The 22,324-nt window shown below is 50.9% G+C and overlaps 1 protein-coding gene across 1 annotated transcript in view; it reads right to left on the bottom strand.

The window, feature by feature from the left end:
- Positions 1–671: 671 nt before the first annotated feature.
- The window catches only part of Plxdc1 (plexin domain containing 1), a 55,683-nt gene continuing 34,030 nt past the window's right edge, over positions 672–22,324 (bottom strand). The window contains exons 8-14 of the mRNA XM_075990873.1: positions 17,449–17,544; positions 14,995–15,076; positions 10,508–10,568; positions 8,617–8,749; positions 5,831–5,866; positions 3,153–3,313; positions 672–1,282 (exon numbers count right to left, since the gene is read on the bottom strand). Of these exons, the coding sequence (XP_075846988.1) occupies positions 1,163–1,282; positions 3,153–3,313; positions 5,831–5,866; positions 8,617–8,749; positions 10,508–10,568; positions 14,995–15,076; positions 17,449–17,544 (689 nt within the window). The 3' untranslated portion in view covers positions 672–1,162. The remainder of the gene's footprint in view (positions 1,283–3,152; positions 3,314–5,830; positions 5,867–8,616; positions 8,750–10,507; positions 10,569–14,994; positions 15,077–17,448; positions 17,545–22,324) is intronic.

The raw sequence follows: 22,324 nt of genomic DNA, 5'->3' as shown, positions 1-22,324 counted from the left end.
CTTCTTTTCGGGTGCTTCCTTACATGCACAGGAACTGTGACAGAGTGGAGGAGGCTGTGACATATTTATTGGCTGATGGTAGTTATTTGGAGGGAGGGTGAGCGCTGGATTTTCATCGTCCTTTGGAAGCAGATGTGCCCATCAGAGGGACAGAAGTACCTTAAAACCAGGCTAAGTAGGGAGGCATGAACTCCAAGCCCCCAAAGCTCTTTGCAGAGCTGGAGAGCTGGAGGCTGATTTCCAGGTCAAGGTCCCTCCCTCCCACGCCAGGTTTTTCTATTCCTCACCTTCATGGCAACTGTGCTTCCACAGGCTCCAACTGGAGCTCCCTGCTGAGGCAGGGGTGTCTCAAGGAAACCTCTAGCCTCCTGTTTGTTTTTTAATGGCTACAAACCCTCCCTACCCAGGTCAGTCAAGGAGAAATATGAGCCAGGTGAGTTGCTTCTCCCTTTGAAGGAAACTACTGGCATTGACAACAGGCCAGACCAGCAAATAAAGCGGGCACCAGGCACATGGGGGAGTAAGCACCCCACTCATTACTGGCAGCCATGCAAGACCGGCTTGCAAGGTGAAGGCTGAGGAACAGGGCAGGGTGCAGCCCGGGCTGCAGGCTGCATGTTCTGATGTCGGCCCTGGGTCTCTGCAGAAAGGATGAAGCAAAGGACCAAGGCCAGAAAACAAGAGTTCCCCAAGGTTTTTTTTTCTCGCCCCTCATTTGGTTTGTCTCAAGGGATAAGAGCTCTCAGATGGAGGGCACCCCTTCTTCAGGCTTCCAGAGCCACAGGGTTTGGAGTCAAGGGCACTGACTCCATAGCTAGGAAGACCACCCCTTGAGTCTACTGACCCTAGAATACAGTAGCCCCAGAAGGGCTTCAGTGGCCAGGCTGTCTCCAGTGAGGAGGGGCTCTGCTAAAAGCTGCAGCGCAGATCATCGAGAGACCCCAAAAAGGAGGCTTCTCCCACCGGAACAGGGAACTCTGAGGTTAGTGTTCCTTTGCGTTGCTGTACCCCTTTTTCTGGGGTGTGAGAACCAAACTATAGTTTGGGCACCCTAAGTCATTGTCTTCCTGGCCCAGGGCCAGCTCAGAGGAGGCCGGGAAAAATCCCTTCTCTTTGCTGTGACTTGCTTTCACGCCATCCCCAGGTCTCTGGCCTGATGTGCTCAGCACTGCTCGGCCTCCATGAAGCCCTCCTTCTCGTGGCCTGAGGGCTCCACCTCGGTGTAGGTGGAGTGGCTGGGGTGGTTGCGGAACTTCATGGCTGGCCAGTGGTAAGGTCTCCGCTGTAGAGACAGGAAAGCAAAGTCAGCGAATACCACCTCTTCATCGGACTCCCTCCCCTGAGGGCAAGGTTTCCTCTTTTTTTTTTCTTTTACTTTACTTTCTTGCTTCTTCTTTTTTTTTTTTTTTTAAATTTTCAAGACAGAGTTTCTCTGTAGTTTTTGGTACCTGTCCTGGAACTAGCTCTTGTAGACCAGGCTAGCCTTGAACTCACAGAGATCCACCTGCCTCTGTCTTCTCTCTCTCTCTCTCTTTTTAAGATTTATTTATTTATTATGTATACAACATTCTGCCCACACACCAGAGGAGGGCGCCAGATCTCAGTACAGATGGTTGTGAGCCACCATGCTGGGAATTGAACTCAGTCAGTGCTCTTAACCTCTGAGCCATTTCTCCAGCCCTGCCTCTGTCTCCTGAGTGCTGGAATTAAAGGCGTGCACCACCACTGCCTGGTAAGGTTTCCTCTTACAAGGGTTTTGAAGGAATGGGGGCTCAGGAATAGGGGCTCACTGTGGAGAGACACCTGGTAGTTGGGGCCACTCTCTCAGCAAGATTCCTCTCAAGTAAACCCACAGCCACTAGAAACCCAATATAGTCCTGGCTGGTCCAGAACTCTCTATGTAGACCAGGCTGACCTTGAATTTGCAGAAATCCTCCTGCTTATATCTCCCAAGTGTTGGGATTATAAGTGTGCAACACCTTGCCCGGCATTTTGAGAAGCAGGTTTGGAAGGAACACATTTTATCCATCATTGTGTGGTTTGCAAAACTGAGCTAGAAGCTTCAACAGCAGACTGGAGACACGAGACTGTAGGAAGGATGAAGCCGGCTGCAGATGTCCAAATGATCTAGGAGACTCTGAAAATGCCAAGAGGGCCTGCTAGATAGCACAGGTCCTGCATCAGAGTCCATGGGAAACCAAAATGCATATGCCCTACCTTGACCCCACCCTTCCAAGTCCTTGTTGCCTAGGAACCACTGGTCCTTGGTGATACCCAGGTAGGCTATAAATTCAGAACTGGAAAGATGCTGTTTCATTTTAAAAGGCTGAGGGAACCTCCTAGGCCTCTGGGGAATGAGGTCAGTGGGCTTGTGACCCAGGTAGACCCTGGTGTATCAGATGTACCCCTCTGGAACCGTCTCAAATGGTCCTTCTTAATCAGGGTTCTGGGGACATTCACTCTGATATACGACATAAGTGCTGTTGGGTTCACTGAGGGGTACCACCTGCTTGTGACCCCCTAGAGGACAGGGCCAGGGTCATGTTCATCTTCACATCCTCAGACATCATTGTCGGGGGTGTTCATGGGTCTCTGGGAATGTTTTCACCAGTCGGATGGGAGCCAGACATTACTGAGCTCTGGCTTGTTGAGGCTTACTTCCTATGATCTACTTCTGTCGCCTCTGGGTTCTGGACCATCAAACCTGCAGCATCCCCAGCTAGAGCTGCCTGAGGGCACAGCCCTCATGAGCATTTTGGCTTGTCGGCTATCACCTATGAAGCCCACAGAAGCAGGGAAATATGCTAGCTCCTTCATGACTCTGAATACGTTCAAAATCTCAAATTTGGGTACAAGAAGCTGTAGGTCATTAGGGGACAGTCCCCAGCCACTAATAGGGCACCTATGACATTTCTGACCGACCTCCTCTAGGGGCTTTCCTAACCTCACAAGTGGGAAAGGAGGGAGACCATGCCCTAGGGAGGGAGAGCACTGATGCTGGGTCCCAGGATGATGGGATGGAGCGGAGGAAAGTTCCTCAGGGAGGTGAGGGATGGCATGGGATGGAACGGGACGGAATGGGTTCCGAATGGTGAGGGAAATCCAGATGTGGAAGCTTGCCCGTAGCAGACGCGGGCAAATTCCACACTAACCTCGATGAAGAAGAGCGCAGCATTGGAGTTAGGGTGGCCGCTGATGTAAATCCCAGCCAGGATGATGGCTGCTACCAGGAGCACAGCCAGCACGATGCCCACAATGGTGCCCAGGTGCACAGGAGGGCCCTTGGTCTTCGGGGACAAGTTGTCTTGAAGTCCTGTGGAGATGACAAAGAGAAGCTGGGCCTCAGAGCCTTGGGTTCTGACAAGGTCCCCGAGATGAACACCCCAAACACCCACACTTTCAAACCCACAGAGAGGTACGGTGAGAGTTGGTGGGATGTACATAACAACATGAACGTCCTGGCACCTTTGATGCGTTTTTTTAGAATCATTTATTTATTTTTTATTTTTTTGGTTTTTCGAGACAGGGTTTCTCTGTGGCTTTGGAGCCTGTCCTGGAGCTAGCTCTGTAGACCAGGCTGGTCTCGAACTCGCAGAGATCCGCCTGCCTCTGCCTCCCGAGTGCTGGGATTAAAGGTGTGCGCCACCATCACCCGGCCTTTAGAATCATTTAGAAGCTTCTCTTAAGTTATAAAGAGGCCACATCAGTAAGCACTTCTGAGGAACTCGCAAAGGGCACGTGATAGTTAGGAGAGACTGGGAGCTAACGAGATGGCTCAGTGTGGGTAAAGGTGCTTGCCGCTGAGCCTTGTAACTTGAGTTTGATCCCTGGGAACCACATGGTGGAAAGGAGAGAGCTGACTCCTGCGAACTGTTCCCTGAACTCCAGAGGGAGGGTAGCATGTGTTCACAGACCACGCACACGAAATAAATGTAATTTTAAAAAGCTGGGATCTTAGCTCTGAGTGTGGTCTCAAAGGCTCGTAATCTCAGAAGTTAGGAGAAGACAAGAGGGTGAAGAATTCAAGATCGCATCCTCACCTATGTGGTGAGTCCGAACTCAGCCTGAGTTTGGTGGTGCATGCCTTTAATTCTGGCACTTGGGAGGCAGAGGCAGATGGATCTCTGTGAGTTCAAGGGCTACAGAATGAGTTCCAGGACAGTCAGGATTATACAGTAAGAACCCTATCTAAATAATCATAATAATAATAGTAACAACAACAACAATAATGAGTAAAGAGAGATAGGGAATCTAGACTGGCTTCAAACCTATAATCTATCACATTTTAGCTGTGTGACTTTGGGCACATTAGCCTCTGTGAGCCTGTTATCACCTTTGTAGGACAAGGACAATAGCTGTCTAGCTGGGGGTTACTGTGCCATGCATAAAATGACAGAACTCATGCGAAGCCCTGAGAACCTCGCCCAGCATCTCGGAAATCCTGAACTAGTATTAATCGCTTTGATAGCAAGCAACCATAGTTATCTTGTTTCTGTCTGTTGCCTGTGGGATGGTAGGATTACTATCTAGCTCTTAAGAACCACGGGGTTCACTGTGAAATGGGGGTCCCATTTTGCCTGAAGTCAGTGGGATGAGCCAAACCCTCCACAGGAACCTACAAACTGCTGTTAGAGAATATCTCAGGCATTTGAAATATATCCAAAGGGTCATCCAAATTCACCCTTTCTTTTATGTCCAAAGTAACAGAAACACAGAGATGTCATGCCATTTGCCTAAGGACACACAGACAGTGTCGGCTGCTGGGACGGCGGGTTCCCTAACATTACCTGAGGTGGGTATTTCTGGCTCCCCTACCTAGTGTGGAGGAATGAGCTAAAAAGACAGAGGTGAATGTCAGCAACGGAAACGCCCAATCCTCCTCACGTGGCTCTCGGTGGGAAGGGGAACTGGAGTGTGAGGCCTTCGACAGGACGTTGACTGCATCAGGATTCCTGCTCACCCCATTTGTCTCTGCCGGGCACTGTGTACACAGAAGAAACCCAGGACAGAGACTATCCGGGCCACTCTAGTGATGCTGTGAAGTGGAAACGCTGAGGGCACACACCCAGGCTAGCCTCTGCTGACTTGGTGGTTCGCCATCGGCCTCTAGCCTGCTGTGATGCTCTGATCTGGGCTGTGGTGGATGAGCACGTAGCACAAGCTGGAAGAGTCTGGCCCGGTTCCTTCCCCCCTCACACACACCAAGCTTCTCAAACTTAAGGAGGGGAAGAATCGTGTCATCTCCACTGGGAGGTATGCCAGACTGCGCTGTGAAAAAGGAGGCTCTCCCGCTGGACTCCCAAGGACACCCCCAGCCTGGAGCTAGAAAGGCATTCCCACGTCCATCCTTGTTGGGCCACAGCAAGAGGGGGGCTTTCCACGACCAGAGAACATTCTCTCAGGCTGGTGGTAGCCCCCCTCTGGGACCTCTACAGAGGGGCATGGACAACAAACACTTGCATGCTTTTTGCCTGGAAGGGAACCTGAATGTTGAGGAAACTGCTTGCCCCATATAGCTGAGGCCCACAGGGGAGCAGGTCCCCCTGTCACAAGTCCCCCTGTCCCCTGCCAAGTGGCACCAGATCAGCCACTTCCTCAAATTCTTTTCAGGGCAACAGACACAGGGGGCTCCTGGCTGAGACAAGAGGGGTCTAGAGTAGACGTGTTCCATTGACCAGGGGTCTATGGTGGCAGACCTGCCAACCTCCTGTTCAGCCAGAGGCCTGAGACCCTTGTGGTTTGCTCTTCTCCCTCCCCCACCGCTGTGACTCCTCAGGGTGGACCCCCATCCATTCGTCTGGTGAAGAGGGACAGGCAATTCTGTACTCACCGTCTCCTCCTGCGTAGGGATTCAGCTTGGTGTCATCTTCAAAGAGGACAGAAGGAGCAAGATTAGTGGATCATTCAGACTTTGTCACCCCAGGTTTAGATGGAACATTAAGGAGCTGTCCTTTCCAAACTTTCCATTTAGACAGGGGAGATGTCCTGCCCAAAACTATATAGCAGTGTAAGGGATGATTGGGACAACCCAGCTTTTCCTATCTGTGTTGTTCATTCAACAAAAATGAGTGTTTACTATGGGCTGGGCACGCTGCGGATAGGGTTAGGGAGACCACAGATAATGGATGGACATGGTCCTCACCCACATGGGGTAGGAAGCAAGGGGCAGTTAAACACACACAATACCAGGCTGTAGCTCAGTCACTGAGCACATGCCAAGCATGAGACATGTGGGAAGTTCTGGATTTAGGCTCTAACACGTGCACATGCACACAAACACACACACACACACACACACACAAATAAACAAACAAAAAACTCCCAAAACTATAAATAAATAGACTTCACATGATGAAGCTATCTCTGCAGGCCTCACCCAGATCATGGGAATCAACAGTTTCCCAGAGGGAGGAAGTGAGTCGTAAACTGGGAAGCAGGGAAGACAGGACAGCCCCCAGTCAAAGAATTTGCCAGCTGTGTATACAGGTGGGCGGAGAGATGAAAGGGGCCAGGCAGCTGGCTGGGATGCTGTATGGAAATCTTGCCTGGCCTTCTAAGGGGCAGCCGGATGCTGTGGAAGCTTTACAGTGGTCCCCCGGGTTGTTGGCAGACTCCTGGGACTGCAGTAATTTCAGCTCCCTCTCTATTGCTCAAGGTGTACACCAGCGGCTTTCTCAGTCTGTTCCGCGGTCAACCTTCTTCCTGGGGTTTTGCCACACGTGGCAAAGGGAGCCAGGAGTTCCGTGTCTGAGAGTCCCAAAGCACTGCAGGCTGTGGCTCTAACCACTTCAACTTGAAACCGTCTTAACGGCACCACAATTTATAGCTTTTCATCCATCTTCCTGCTGGACCTCCACCGTCCAGGTTGCTGGAGACTCTTAGTGGGTACCGTGTTTGCTCACTGGCGTTTGAGGCCCTAGTAGTCTCTTAAATGTCACAGCTGCACACTGCAGAGGAAGCTGCTGAAAGTAGCTGGAGAGATGCTCAAGGCCCTTCAGGGCCCTGGTCCTTCCCAGGCTGAGCTGCGGAGCCATTGTCGCTTCTGCCTCCATGTCCATCATCCCCAAACCTCCCCCAACTGCCCCCTCCACTGCATCACCACAGAAAACCCTGCAGAGCTGACCTGGGAGTCCCATCCTCTGCTGAAAACGTTGGTATTTGGTTCATTGTCTAGTTTTTAGATTAATTTTGATCTTTATAAACACCGCATTGAACTATTTATCTCAAATATTAGTTTTGGGTGTTTAGGAGCCTCCTTTAACCCTCACCCAAGCCGAATGCCCTGCTGGCCTCTCACTAGTCCAGGTACTGCGGCTTCTCAGGGGACAGTTTGTGTGTTCTCTGTGCCTCACTGTCTTTGACACCCGTTTGTCTGCAGCACTGGGATCCCCAAGTGCTTCCACATCTACTCTGTCCGCTCTTCTGGGGTTCTGAAGCATCAAAATGTAGATAACAGAAGAAAACCATAAGAAAAACGTATGCTGGGGCCTGGAGAGACGGCTCAGCAGTAAAGAGTGCTTGCTGTTCTTCCAGAGGACCTGAGTGCCAGGGTTTCTCACCTGGAGAAGAGAGTTCACATCGAAGGAGGTATTGCTCGCCACACATCCTGCCCCGCCCCTTCCCTGACTGCAGGCTTGTGCAGTGGAACCACTCCCATCCTCAGGGAAGGTGTCAGGAGAGACTTCAGGTTCTGACTCCTCTCTTCAGAACTCCCATCATGCTGTTCTCTGTCTGTCCATGGCATCAATAGCTCTTCCAATAAACTCCATACTCCCAGCCATCATCTCGGCATCTCTTCGAGACCTTTCACTACAGCCCAGCCCACACCTATCCTGGTGGACACGAGTATTCCAGTCTGTCCTACAGAGCCATTGACAGTGGAAGGAAGCCATCTTGCCAGGCTCGTGAAGTATGAGGTGGCTCTCCAGTCAGAGGAAGGAGGATGCAGCAGCTATTAAGCTGATAAAGGACATATACCACAATTGTTCTTAGGCACACGATCAAGATGCAGTTGGCCGCCTGATGGATGGCCAGGATTGTCCAGTGATTGGAACCATAATCCCAGTTAAACTCTTTCTTGTATAAGTTGCCTTGGTTACAGCATTTGGTCACAGCAATAGAAAAGTAACTAATATACCCCGTCTCAGTAAAATAAGTAAAAGAGGAGGGCTAGGCATGTACTGTAGTGACGGAGTGTTTGCTTGGCATCGTGCAAGGCCCTGGGCTTGATCTCAATACCAGAAGAAGGGAAAGAAATGAAGGTTATAGAAAAATAAAATCAGACAATCGTCTCTCACCACTGACTACATGGACAGAGATGTTGTTCTATAGTATAAATAGCCTCGCGGGTTCTGCAAGGTTACTATTAAGATGGGGTGCTCTAATATCCATTTCCCCTCTCTGAGGGGATCTCTATCTCCCCACGGTCAGTCTTCCCAGCGGTCAGAGCTTCTCCTCTATTGGCTCCCACTTCTCACCAGCAAGACAGCTACGCTGTCTGAGCCTCAGTGCGCCGTCAGCGAAAGACCAGGGCAGACCCTGTCCTGTGACACAGTCCCTGTCAGGAATGGGCAGGCTCTTCCGGGGTGTCTCTGTGCCCCAGGACTTGTGTCTTACCTTCCGTGGTGAGGCTGTCGATGAAGAGGGAGGAAGAGGTGGTGCGGTCACCATCGAAGGGGCCGAAGGAGCTGTCGGGGGAGGCTGAGTAGTGGCCTTCATCCTCGAAGTCCTCGCATGTCCTGCCCTCTGCCTGCAAGAGACCCAGTGCTGCTTCCGGACACAGCCAGTCCCGAATGCATCCAAACCTGACACACTCAGCTACTTGGGAGGTGGAGCAGGAGGTGGGCTGGGAGCGGGAGTGGGGGTGGGGGGACTGAATCCAGGAGTTCAAGGCCAGTCTGGTCATCAGAGGGAGACCCTGTCTCAGAAAATAACTAATATTGAATCTTCCACTTTAATGCGACTTATCTCACAGGGTAATTTATCTGCCAGCGCTTCAAACCATTCTCTGAGGAGGGCTGAGATGCCAATCTTTTTCTCTGTGTCACAGTCCTGGCTGTTCTGGAACTCACTCTGTAGATCAGGCTGGCCTCAAACTCACGGAGACACCTTCCTTTGCCTCCCAAGTGCTGGTATTAAAGGTGTGTGCCACCACCACTTGGCAAGAGGTCAATCTTAAATAAATAGATAAAATCTTAACAGTCCCTGGCTGGGTGCCAACACTCAGAGGCAGAGGCAAGGGGATCTCTGTGAGTTTGGGGGCATCCTGGTCTAAATAGTGAGTTCCAGCACATCCAGGACTACATAGACTTTGTCTCAAAACAAAATAAATAAATAAATGATAATATCTTAATAGTCACTAACAGCCAATATCAGATGTGGCTGGCTTCTCCACCCCATTTATCCATTTTGTGTATGTTATCTATTTAGAGTATGTGACCTCCACAGGAAGCACATGAAAGTCAAAGAACAAACCGCAGGAGTCTGCTCTTGCCATCTATCATGTGAGTTCCAGGAATTGAACTCAGGTTCTGAGCCTTGGCAGCAGGCACCTTTCCTCACTAACCCATTTTGCTGCCCCAATTATTTTTTCCTAGGTTAGAGAAAGATGAGAACATGGCAGGGAAGCCTGAGGCCTCGTGTTTAAACATTGAGCCTGGTACTTTGTCGTGGTGAAGATCAGGCCAACTCTTTAAACTTCTCTGTGCCTCAGTTTCCCCTCTCGTCAGTGAAGGCCTTGGTCCCCAGGTTTTTGGGTCATGTTTAATAAGAGCAGTGAAGTGTGCCTGGCTTAGAGCAGGAAGCCACGTGAGTTCGAGGCTAGCCCAGATCACAAAGGGAGGCCTATCTGAGAGGGCACGGGAGAGGGGTGGTACCCGGATAACATCACCTGTTCGTGCCCACGTGAGGTTTTTCTAGCGTCTAGAGCAGTGGGTCTCAACCTGTGGGTTGTGTCCCCTTAACAAATCTCTATCTCCAAAAATATTTACAGTTCATTAATAGTAGGAAAATGACAGCTATGAAGAGCAACGAAATAATTTGATGGCTGGAGTCACCACAGCACGAGGAACTGTATTAAAGGGTCGCAGCATGAGGAAGGTTGAGAACCACTGGTCTAGAAGGAACCTGGAACCTGGATAGGAATCCAAGTAGGAGGTTCCTGGAACAAGCCCCCTCACTCGCAGAATGACCGCCTCCCTCAAAATCAGAAGGGATAGAGTGACAGTGGCCCCCAGAAGAGTCGGTTGTGGCCAAGGCAAGTCATAACACCCCTTCCTCTGCAGTAAGACCTGCTCACGGCCACATCGCTAGTTCGACTAGACTCTAGGGCTCAACGAGCCCTGGAAAACCCTCCAAAGTGGCTCAGAGCAGAACAGAAAGCCTATGTGGGGTGAAGGGGAGGATGAGGCCGTCACAAACCAAAGCCAGGAGCGTTATCAGGGGCAGAGTCCTCTGGCAGCATCCCTTCTCCCAGCGGGGACTAGAGCAGATCACTCATGGGTCTCACCTCCTGGGCACAGCCGTAGGCCAACCACTCCTGGCGGTAGCGGTCAAAGCCGCTGGAGCATCTATAGGGGAAGCAAATAGGGAGATGTGAGGGGTTCGGAAGGGAATCCCTCCCCTCTCGCTTACCCCTCTACTCATTAACAGTCCTGCAAGGGTAGTAAGGGGAGGGGTTCAGCTCCAGGCTGGCTGGCTAGGCTCCAGAAGGCCACTGCACAGGTGCCCTGGGCAGGAGATGATTATGAGATTTGCATGTCCTCTATTTAGATTTTCATTATGAGATTTTTATATGAGATTTTCATTATGAGATTTGCATGTCCTCTACTTCTTCCTTCTGCCCCAGCTTCCCAGATCAAGGCTTTCTCTGCCCAGCAGTGTCTGTGTGTGCAGGACCCTGGATGCTCTCAGGGTCCTTTCAATTCTGTACTGAGAATCTGGGATGTCCATGCCTGTGCTTTCCATTGGAGAAAACCTTGTTCAGTCAGGTCTCTCCATCACTACTGAGGCATCAGATTATGTAATGTAGCCAACTCCCTCTGTGTAATCACAAGACAGCAATAAGAACGGTGTCAGAGACTGACATGGGTCTCTGGAGAGGACAGGAGACACCAAGGATTTTCCTAGGGAGAGGGTGGAGCACACGCATGAACCCGAGCTCGTTCTTCACAGCATCCTGTTTGAATTTCCATTCTTCGTTATTGCTGCCAGAAGAAGCCACTAAGCCTAACACGACCCAAGCATATCGCCATGGAAGAATAACATCCTAAACCACGAGCGCAGAGAAAGAATTCTCAGCGAGTTAATCCAGTCCCAGCAGCTGCCATGTGCCCACACCCCAGTGAGATCAAGGCGATGTTTCCAGAGGGCCATCCAGTGAGGCCTCCAGAGGCTAAGCTGGCCCAGCCACCATCCTCTCCCTTTTAAGGGGATGGAGGACAAGGAGTAGTCTGCAGGCTGGAACTCAGGCTTCTTTGATGATGCTGCAGATTCTTTTAAGACTAAGTTGAGCCGGGTGGTGGCAGTGGTGAACACCTTTAACCCCAGGCAGAGGCAGGAAGACCTCTGACAAGGCCAGTCTGGTCTACAGAGTGAGTTGCAGGACAGTCAGGGCTACACAGAGAAACCTAGTCTCAGAAAACAAAACAAAAACAAAACCAAAATACAAAAGACTGAATCTTCATGCTGGTTGTGGTAGTGTATGCCAAAGAAGCAGCTCAAGGGCAGCCTGGTCTACATAGCAAGTTCCAGACAAGAGGACCCAGGTTTCATCCCCAGTCTGTGCCTCCAGTTCCAGGGGATCCCATGCCCTCTTCTGGCCTCCAAGGGCTCCAGGAATGAACATGGTACACAGACATACATTCAGGAAAAACACCCATATTCACAAACAAAACAAAACAAAAACAACAAAAATCAAAAACTACCCCAACCCTGAGTCTCCCATTTAGGTTTAACGGCACATGTTAAATCTCAGGCTAGCTAACACTGCCTCGGAGAAGAATGTGAGAACGGGCCGTTTACTGAGTGTGTCTTGAATATCTGGTGCAGTCTGCCACTGCACCAGGCTCATCTCAAGGAACCCTCACAATGACATGGTAAGATGAGAATTATGACCATCATCTCCTGGGCAATGCCAGGGCTAAGGCCACCACAGACTCCACTGTGAGTCAAGGGGACAAGTGGGGATCAGGGTAGGATAAAAGGAAACTACCTGCCGTGGTCCATGCAGGTGTTCTTTACAGAGCATGGGAGCAGGGAGGCCCTGAGTGGCTAAAGAAGGTAGAGTGAGTGGGAGAGAGGGGAGAAGAAGCCCACTGGTGTCCCCAGTGCACTGGCCCTGCCCTCTGGCTTTTCAGGGAACTGGGATCAGCTCTCATTTGGAGCTGAGGCTCCAGAGAGCTGGCTGCTGGAAGTTTTTGCTGGAGGGAGTCCAGCGCCGTGGGTGTCTGGCTGGGATGGGTGGTTTCAGCTCCCTTGTACCCTCTGCTGAGGCATTCCTGTTTTGTCACAGAGATAGAGCCCACCACCGAAGCCCCTACATTTCCCAACCTGGCCAGCATCTTCACATTCGGGGGCTCCAGCTCCTATTCCACCATCTCGTCGCTAGGTTTGGGTGTAGCCACTCACTGGGGGTGGTGAAGGGAGGGTTTGCTTTGTCTGACCCATTTTCCTAGGGCTCAGCACGAGCTGGATACTGAGTCATGCCTGGCAGCAGCCCCCAAATCCCAGAGATCATGTGAGGTCATCTCAAGTATCACCCCAAGGCTCAGAAAATGCTGCTCAACTTTGAAAATGCATGAGGTGAACTAAAAAATCAGGCTCCTGGGATCTTGTTCCCTGGGGATCACTACACAACTGAAGGTGACCTTGAACTCCTGCTGGTCCTGCCCCATCCTCTCAAGTTCTGGGATTATAAGCAAGTGCCACCATGTTCAGATAGCTTTTTTTTAAAGATGTATTTTATTTTTATTTTACATATATGGATTTTTGCCTGTGTGTCTGTCTGTGTACCACATGTGTGCAGAGCCTGCAGAAGTTGGAAGAGGGCGAAGAGGGCACCAGATCCCTGGAATTGGAATTGCAGACAGTTGTAAGCTATTGAATGCTGAGACTTGAACCCTGGGTCCCTCTGGAAGAGCAGTCAGTGCTCTTAACAGATGAGTCATCTCTCCAGCCCTGGGCTGGCTTTTTGAGTTTTGGTTTGGTTTTGTTTTGAAGCAGGGCCTTAATATGTAGCCCTGGATATCCTGGAACTCACTATGTAGATCAGGATGGCTTTAAATATCACAGATATCCACCTGCCTCTGTGTTCTTCTTTTTTCTTTTTCTTTTCTTTTCTTTCCTCTCTCTCTCTCTCTCTCTCTCTCTCTCTCTCTCTCTCTCTCTCTCTCTCTCTCTTTCTCCCTCCTTTTTTTTTTTTTGAGACTGGGTTTCACTGTATAACATCCCTAGCTATCCTGGAACTAGCTCCATAGACCAGGCTGGCCTCAAATTCAGAGATCTGCCTGCCTCTGCCTCCTGAGTGCTGGGATTAAAGGCATGTGCCACCACCGCCCGGCTTGCCTCTGTTTTCTAAGTGCTGGGATGAGAAGCCTATACCACCACATCCAGCCCAGTTGCTCTTTTTACCAAGTCTTCTAGGTGGTTCTCACAGTTCACAGGAAGTAAAGCGTTGCTCCCAGAAGACAATTAGGGGGTCTATGCCACCCATTTCCCCTGGGGCTCCGTGCTGCTAAGGGCTCTGGATGCGTTTGGTAAAGTGCTATCTAACACCACATGAGCTGCAGTGACAGTGTGTGCCCTACCCATGCCTCCCTGAGTCACACACTCTGGACCATTTCATAGGGCAAAGAATTAAGGGAAAGGGAAGGACACACCTCGGGGGCCGAGGTCCCTGGCATCCCATCCCAGCTGCTCTCTGATGGGTGGCTTGGTGTCTCCTGTGACAGGCTGGCAGTCTATAGGATCAAGAGCTTCTATTTCTGCCCTGGGATGCCGGAGAGGAGCAAAGGAAATGCTGACCACTGCACAACCGCTGCTTAGAGACTTAGAGACTATAATTTTGCAATTTTCAAGATGGCCTTAAAGGCTCTTGGAATTTGTGGGGCTTCCCACTCTTAGGAGAGTCAGCGTCCCCAAAGGAGTCCTTTCCCCCATCTCCTGCCACTATTTATCTTGGCTAGAAGAACTGAGGTTGGATTACAAGCTTAATTGGTGAGGGGATGATTCCAGAACAAGGACTGGAAGATGTGTTGGGTTTAAGAACTGCATCTCATCCAGAATGTCCTGAGCTTCCGATACCTGCAGCATCCATGCTCCTGGTTTTCAGGAAATCTGTGGCAGCCCAAGAGGACAGTGGCGGGGGTGGGGAGGTGGGGGGGCATGGAGCTCACCCAGCAGTGACGAGCTTTATGTCATGGCCTGCCACATGCTTATAAATGAGGCTAGAATGCAGGCCTGGGCCTGCCGGTGATGGCACATACCTTCCCAGCACTAGGGAGGCAGAGACAAGTGGACCTCTGTGAGTTTGAGGTCAGCCTGGTCTACAGAGTGAGTTTCAAGACAGCCAGGGCTACAAAGAGAAACCTTGTCTCAAAAACAAAAACAAAGAAACAATAACCACAGCAAAAATTCAGACCTGGGGTCTCCCTGGAAATCTTGACACAAGAGCCAGTGATTCTGGAGTGACCACAGCTCTGAAGCTCTGGCCCAGAATGAGTTGGCTTTCCTGGGAGATCTACAGTCTCTGGAGTCTCCAGATGATCTTCCTGAAGCTTGGCCACCCCAGGCCTTACTGTGCCACACAGCCACCTGGAGCAGGTACAAGCCTTGAGAGAAACTTACTTGTGACATTCTTGTCCTAAAGACCCAGAGCAGCACTGGACAGAGACCCTAATGCCAGCAGACAGTGGGCAGTGTGGCCTGAGGCTGTCAGTGGGCTCTGGCCACCCCTCACAACCCCATCTCACCTCCGTGTGTAACCTGGACACAAACCTCTGTAAGACGTGGCACCAGCTGCAGTTGAAGGTCAGGTTTGAGGACATGCAGGTGTCACAGCTCCGATGTTGGAGGCAGGCTGCAAGAGAGGAAACTGCTGCTGTCAGTATGACGTCACTGTTTCTTCTGAATTCCGTCCTTCCTGAACTGCAGTGCCTCTGACTTGGGTAGGCATGGAAGGTCATTATTGTCTCTCTTGCTTTTGTTGTTATGTTTTGAGACAGTGGCTCTCCCTAAGTAGTCCTGGCTGCCCTGGAGTTTGCTATGCAGACCAGCCTGCCCTTAAACTCACAGAAATCCTCCTGCCTCTGCTTCCTGGATGTGCTCATTAGAGAGCCATTCCTCTTTCCCTTTCTTTCTTCTCTCCAGCCCTCCTGGTTATTGGTCACTGGGATGGCTGGTCTTCTTTATCTACTTGACTGGATTGTGGATACCCTAGAAGAAACACTTCTGAGGGTATCTGTGAGGACCCCACCCAGAGAGGCACAACCAAGGACAAAGATCCACCCTGAATGTGGGTAGAACAGTTGGAGAGTTGAAGCCCAGCGGGTTGGGGACCCAGGAACCCCGACTGCTGACCCTATGTGAGCTGCACTTACCACACCAGTCTCCACTATGAAGGACTGTACCCTACCCTCCCTTTCTTTCTAAATAATTTATTTTTTTTATTTTTAGGTGCATTGGTATTTTGCCTGCATGTTTGTTTTCTGTAACTGGGGTTGCAGACAGTTATGAGCCACCATGTGGGATGTGGGTGCCGGGAACTGAACCAGGGTCCTCTGGAAGAGGAGTCAGTGCTCTTAACCAGTGAGCAATCTCTCCAGCCCCTTCCCTTCCTTTCTTAAGCTGCTTTTGTCTGGTATTTTGTCACATCAGCAAGGACAATAGCCAATACAGGACACTCATATGTCCTGGGAGTCAGGAATATATGGAAACCGTGGGCAGGAGTTTTCCTTACCCCATTTCACAGGGGAACTGAGACTTGGCGTCTTGCAGTTAAGAATGCAGTGGCACGGGGTTTTGATCCTACGCAATGTGCTGGCTTTGTGGGAGCCTAGTCAGATTGGATGTTCACCTTTCTAGATATGGACAGAGGGGGGAGGACCTAGGACTTACCACAGGGCAGGGAACCCTGACTGCTCTTTGGACTGGAGAGGGAGGGGGAGAGGAGTGGGAGGAGGGGGAGAAGGGGGGGAAGAGAGGGAGAAGGGTGGGAGGAGGGGGAGGGAAATGGGAGGCTGGGAGGAGGTGGAAACTTGTTTTTTTTTTCTTCCTTTTCTCAATAAAAAAAATAAATGAAAATTTAAAAAAAAAAAAGAATGGCAGGTCTGGGTTTGAACCAGGGCCTGGCTGAGCCTGGAGTCAGAATGTTCAGTCTGCCCAGCTCCCAGCCTCCCTCCAGTCTCAAGAGACACATTCCTAGGCTGGCTCTGTACTGCTGGGGCACCTGAGCCTGGAAATTCTTGCTCCTGATTTCTAGGACTTGAGGTTTAATTCCCCCCAAAGACAGAGTCTCCCTATACAGCCCAAGATATCCCTGACCTCAATGCCCTCCTGCCTTAGCATCTCAAAGAGAATTACACACCAACATCACCATGATCCCAATGTCTACTCTTACAGTGGTCTTTGGGAAACCCCTGTTTCCCAGGCCTTTGGGCTTCTAGCCTCAGTGGAGGATGACTGTGACCTGGGTTGTGTCCTCATCCTCTGACCACCCTGGGAGAAGACACCTGCCTGAGATCGGGCTGAGGTGGGGCCCGGGACTCATGACAAAACTGCCTTTTTCTTTGTCTGCTATCTGTTCCCAGAACCTCCAGGGAAGAGAAAAGTGCTTGGGGTGGGGCAGGGGAGGTTGTAGGAGACACAAGAAATGTCACAGAAGGCTGGTGAACAGCTACAGCCTCAGTTGTCAGCAGGAAGACTCGTGAGACAAGAGAAGGAACAAAATCCTCTAGAAAAATAGGATTCTGGACCCAGGGCAGTAGCACACGCCTTTAGTCCTAGTTCTTGGGAGGCAGAGGCAGGAGGATCACCACAAAGGAGAAACCAGCCTTGGCTACATAGCAAGCTCCATCTCAACCAAGGCTGCCCAGTGAGGTAGCCTCCAGGGACGTCTATCTCCTCTAGGGGGAAGAGGGTGAGTAACCAAAGATCTGGAGCCCTGTCCAAGCAGGCTCGGCTCTCTGGGCCTTCAGGTACGTATCCCTAGCAATAGATAGCATTTATTAGACATAAACCTCACCCCAGGCCTGGGTGAGCTGGTCTATGTCAAGGTTGCCACTTCTGTACTCAACTTGGCCTGCGTGGCTCCAACCCTGATTACAGCTTTGCAGGACCAGAGAAGTTAGGTGACTGTGTCCCCAGGGATCAGAGATAGAGTCTGAGATCAGAAGCCGGCATTTTTTAGTCTAAAGCATGTTCCAAAACAGCAGGCTGCCCGCCCCTCCTCACTTGGCAATGGGGTGAACTCCACGGCCGACGTGTTGGTTATCCGGCTGGAGTCCAGTTCAACGCGGTGGTACTCGAAAATGGTCCGTCTCCGAGACTCTAGAAAAGTAGAGTTTGTCATTTATATCAGGAGCATGTCATAGTCAGAGGTCCCCCAAGCCTGTGCCCAGCACCCCAACTGAGGTTAGTATGCAGCCAATGAGGAGGAAGTGAACCCGGCAGCCTGGGATGATGGTGCCGAAGCTGCAGGGAGACTGAGTGTGAGGGGGCTGACCATGGGAGGAGAGCCTTCTGTGGAAGGCAGGCTGAACCTGGGGCTTACCATGGGAGGAGAGCCTTCTGTGGAAGGCAGGCTGAACCTGGGGCTGACCGTGGGAGGAGAGCCTTCTGTGGAAGGCAGGCTGAACCTGGGGCTGACCATGGGAGGAGAGCCTTCTGTGGAAGGCAGGCTGAACCTGGGGCTGACCTTGGGAGGAGAGCCTTTTGTGGAAGGCAGGCTGAACCTGGGGCTGACCTTGGGAGGAGAGCCTTCTGTGGAAGGCAGGCTGAACCTGGGGCTGACCTTGGGAGGAGAGCCTTCTGTGGAAGGCAGGCTGAACCTGGGGCTGACCTTGGGAGGAGAGCCTTCTGTGGAAGGCAGGCTGAACCTGGGGCTGACCATAGAAGGAGAGCCTTCTGTAAAGGGCAGGCTGAACCTGGAGGGAGTCAGGACCTAGGACATCCTCCTCATGCTTGGGTGACGTTCACAGTCGCTGCTTATAAGCCCACAGGTTGGTCTAGCCTCTCTTGGTGTCCAGTGCACTCCTGCAGACCCAGCTGGAGGACTGCTTCCTCAGGACAGAGCACCTAGGCGGCTCCGCTCCACTCAGGCCCAGTGCTTCCCCCACACTGCCTTACTAACTTCTAACTGGACAAGTGACATCCTAATTGTGAACTTGACCCCAGGGAATGCTTGACAAAGGTTCCAGACAGACAGGCTGCCCAGTCTGTCCACGCCCCAGCTCTCCCCTCGTGGTAGAGGCTTAGGCAAGGTTCAGGACCATGGAGAAAGAGAAGCCTTTGCCAGGAGGTGGGCTGTATAGGGAAGTGAGATTGGCCACCTTGCCCAGGTGACTTTGGATGAGAGACTTAGGCTCAGTGAGCCACACCAAGAAATGGGTAGAGTTAAACTCTACCAATGGGGATGTTTTGAGGCATTGGGGTTTTATTTGTTTTAGTTGTTTTGTGGTTTTTCTTGAGACAGAGTCTCACTAGGTAGCTTTGGCTGGTGGACTGAAACTCAATCTGTTGACCAGACCGATCTTGAACTCACAAAGATCCCTCTGCCTCTGTATCCAGAGAGCTGGGATTAAAGGTGTGCACCCCCACTAGCCCTGGCTTGTTTTGAGGCTTACAGAAGACAAAAACTTGTGAGCTTCTCTTTCCTCTCAGTCCTGACTCATCTGTTTTGTTTTCAGCTGAGATTCTGAGGCCGTTCAGCCTCCTCAGACCCTTCAAACCCCGCTCTAACCAATGTTTATAAACGAACATGGAGAGGAAGGGTGCCCCACTTGTTCCCTTCTCCCCTCCCTCCCCTCTGATCCCCTGCCCTCCGCCCCCACTCCCCATTCCCCCATGGCATATTTCATGTCAGAGAACCTCTGCCAACTTCAGCAGTGTCCTCCCACTTTGGCAGTCTCTGTCCTGACCCTTGACTAGCAATCTGAACGTCCTTCCTGCCTTTGCCCTCCAAGCCTCTGCCATCCCCACCGCGCTGACACCCTGCTGGCCCCACCAGAAAGCAAGGCAAGAGGAAACACTGCTGTCCATGATCAGTGGCAGGCGGTCTTGGGGTCCAGGCAAACACTCTCTCAGGGCAATTCAGAGAACGCTGATCCCAGATCTCCCTCCCCACCCCACTTAACCCAAGCTCACACATCCTACTAGCTCTCTGGGGCTGCTGGGGGACCTTGACCTTCCTTTCCCGCCAGGGAAGATGACCACCCCAGGCCTGGGGCACTTTCCTTCCTTGGGGACTCCTGCTTTGGAGGCAGATGGGTTTTTTTTGTTTTTTTTTTTTTGTTTTTTTGGCAGATGGTTTATAATGAGATCCAGGCTCCTGCTTCTTCCTCCCTTCCCTCCATCCCAGGCTCATCCACAGGCAAACAGTGGCGGGAGGAAGGGTTCAGACCTCCAAGGGATTACTGCCCTGTAGGCTCTGACAGAGGTAACATCAGACGCCTCAGGCTGAGCTGGAAGGGAGCCAAGACGTACTGTCCCACCATTCATTTCACAAGTGGGGAAACTGAGGTGCAGACACATTAATCCACGGACAGATAAATTTTTTTATAACCACTTTTCCAGCCAAGCCTACCCACAGCCTCAAATAGAAAACACCTTCTGCAGTGGAAAGGGAAAATTGCGCAAGAGCCCAGCACCACCGTGAATGCCTTCAGTTACTCATCCGGTATGTAGGTGTGGGCACCTGCTAAATCCTGAGCGCCCAGCAATGTGACAGCCTGAATCTGGACCGTCTCATTTGCCGTGGCGCCCTTCTGGAGTTGGTGGCCAGCTGCCACTGCTCACTGCATGTTAGAGGAAGACGTGAGAACAAGGAGATGCTGTGTGTACTATCTAGCTGTATCACGTATGTGTCTTCTACATGCTATCATCTATGTGTATCATCTGTTCAAAGACAGGTAGCTTTTTTTTTTAATCCGAGGGGCAGACTTAAAACACAGGATTCAGCTAGGCATCCTGGTACATGCCTGCAATCCCAGCACCCAGGGAGCTACGCCAGGAAGATTGCTACGAGTGGGAGGAACCTAGACCTGCATAGTGAGTACCAGCAAGGGCCACAGAGCAAGACCTTGTCTCAAAAACACACAAACAGCCCCAGGTCCCAGGCCTTGGGAAGCTCCAGAAGGTCCCGGAGTTGTTTGTGAGGTGTATGTGCAGGGGAGTGTTCAGCAGGGGAGAGTACGTGAGTTCTGGCTGATCCCTGAGGTGTAAATGCTCTGGCACCCGCTTTCACCATCCTTACCGGTGTTTCCAAAAGAGACAGAAGGGAACATTTGTGTAACTGTCTTTGAAAGTAAACAATTATACCAGCATCTAAAACTTGGATGATTGTGTTTGTTTTCTAGTGTCTGAGAGTCTCCACTGCTGTGATGAAACACCATGACCAAAAGCATCCTGGGGAGGATGGAGGAGGACGGGAACTGCTTCATCTCACAGCTTTGTGCCATCCTCCTGTCACTGAGGGAAGGCAGGGAAGGAACTCAAGGCAGGAGCCTGGATGCAGGAGCTGATGCAGAAGCCATGGAGGAGAGCTGCTTACTGGCTTGCTCCCCATGGCTTACTCAACCTGCTTTCTTAGAGAACCCAGGACCACCTGCCCAGGGGTGGCCCCACCCACATCAATCAACAATCAAGAAAATGCAGCCAGGCATAGTGGTGCATGGTGCATGGCTTTGGGAAGCAGAGGCAGGCAGATCTCTGCGAGTTTGAGGCCAGCCTGCTCTACACAGTGAGTTCCAGGGCAGCCAGGGCAATGCAGAGAGACCTTGTCTCTAAAAACAAAAACAAACAAAAACAACCAAACCAAACTCTGGGAATGAGGTCTTGCATGTGGGAATAAACCTCTCACTCCTATCAACCCACAGCACTTCCACTTATCACACACACACACACACACACACACATACACACACACACATACACACATACACACACATACACACACACATACACACACATACACACACACATACACACACACATACACACACATACACACATACACACACACATACACACATACACACACACATACACACACATACACACATACACACACACATACACACACACATACACACACATACACACACATACACACACATACACACACATACACACACATACACACACACATACACACACACACATACACACACACACATACACACACACATACACACACATACACACATACACACACATACACACACATACACACACATACACACACACATACACACACAAACACACACATACACACATACACACACACATACACACACATACACACACATATACACATACACACATACATACACACACACACACAAATAGCCACCTTCAGCTGGGCAGTGGTGGTGCCTGCCTTAAACCTAGCACTCAGTAGGCAGAGGCAGGCAGATCTCTGAGTTCAAGGTCAGCCTGGTCTACAGATCTAGTTCCAGGATAGCTAGGGCTGTTACACAGAGAAATCCTGTCTCAAAACAAAACAAAACTAAACAACAAAACTCAAATAGCCACCTTCATAGACAAATATGTTTGCATATAATAAATACATGCACACAGATTTAATATTGTTTTTTAGTGCAGTGGGCTGAACCTAGGATCTATTCCTACTAGGCAAGGACTCTGCCACTGGGCCACATCCCCACACCCACACAGACTTATGGTTTTTGGGACAGAGCCTCACATTATACCAGGCCGTCCTTGAACTCAGCATCCTGAGTGGTGAGATTATAGGCCTGTGACACCATGCTCAACTTTCCCCATATGGACCTTTTTGACAAAAGACCCCTAGTCATGGGGAAAGAGATGATATGGGTAGTGGGGAGAAGAAGGCAGTTTCCTGTCATTCATGTGTCTGGATGGACACTGAGGCCCAGAAGGTGGCCTGAAGGGCCTGGGAACATCTAAATAGAAGATGGAAAATTCTAGTGAGCTTTTGACAGCTCCGTCCCTGTCCACTCTTCCCAGGAGCCATCTCTCCTCGTTCAGCCACCCCTTTGAGGCATGAGGCCTCAAATCTAATGTCAACCTTCCTTCCCTCTTCTGGCTCCACCTGCAGGGTTCAGCTGACTGGATCCCCCCTCAGGCCGAA

The sequence above is a fragment of the Microtus pennsylvanicus genome, chromosome 11 (assembly GCF_037038515.1).
Source record: "Microtus pennsylvanicus isolate mMicPen1 chromosome 11, mMicPen1.hap1, whole genome shotgun sequence".
In the NCBI taxonomy this organism is placed as follows: Eukaryota; Metazoa; Chordata; class Mammalia; order Rodentia; family Cricetidae; genus Microtus; species Microtus pennsylvanicus.
This window is presented reverse-complemented; position numbering and strand designations above follow the sequence as displayed.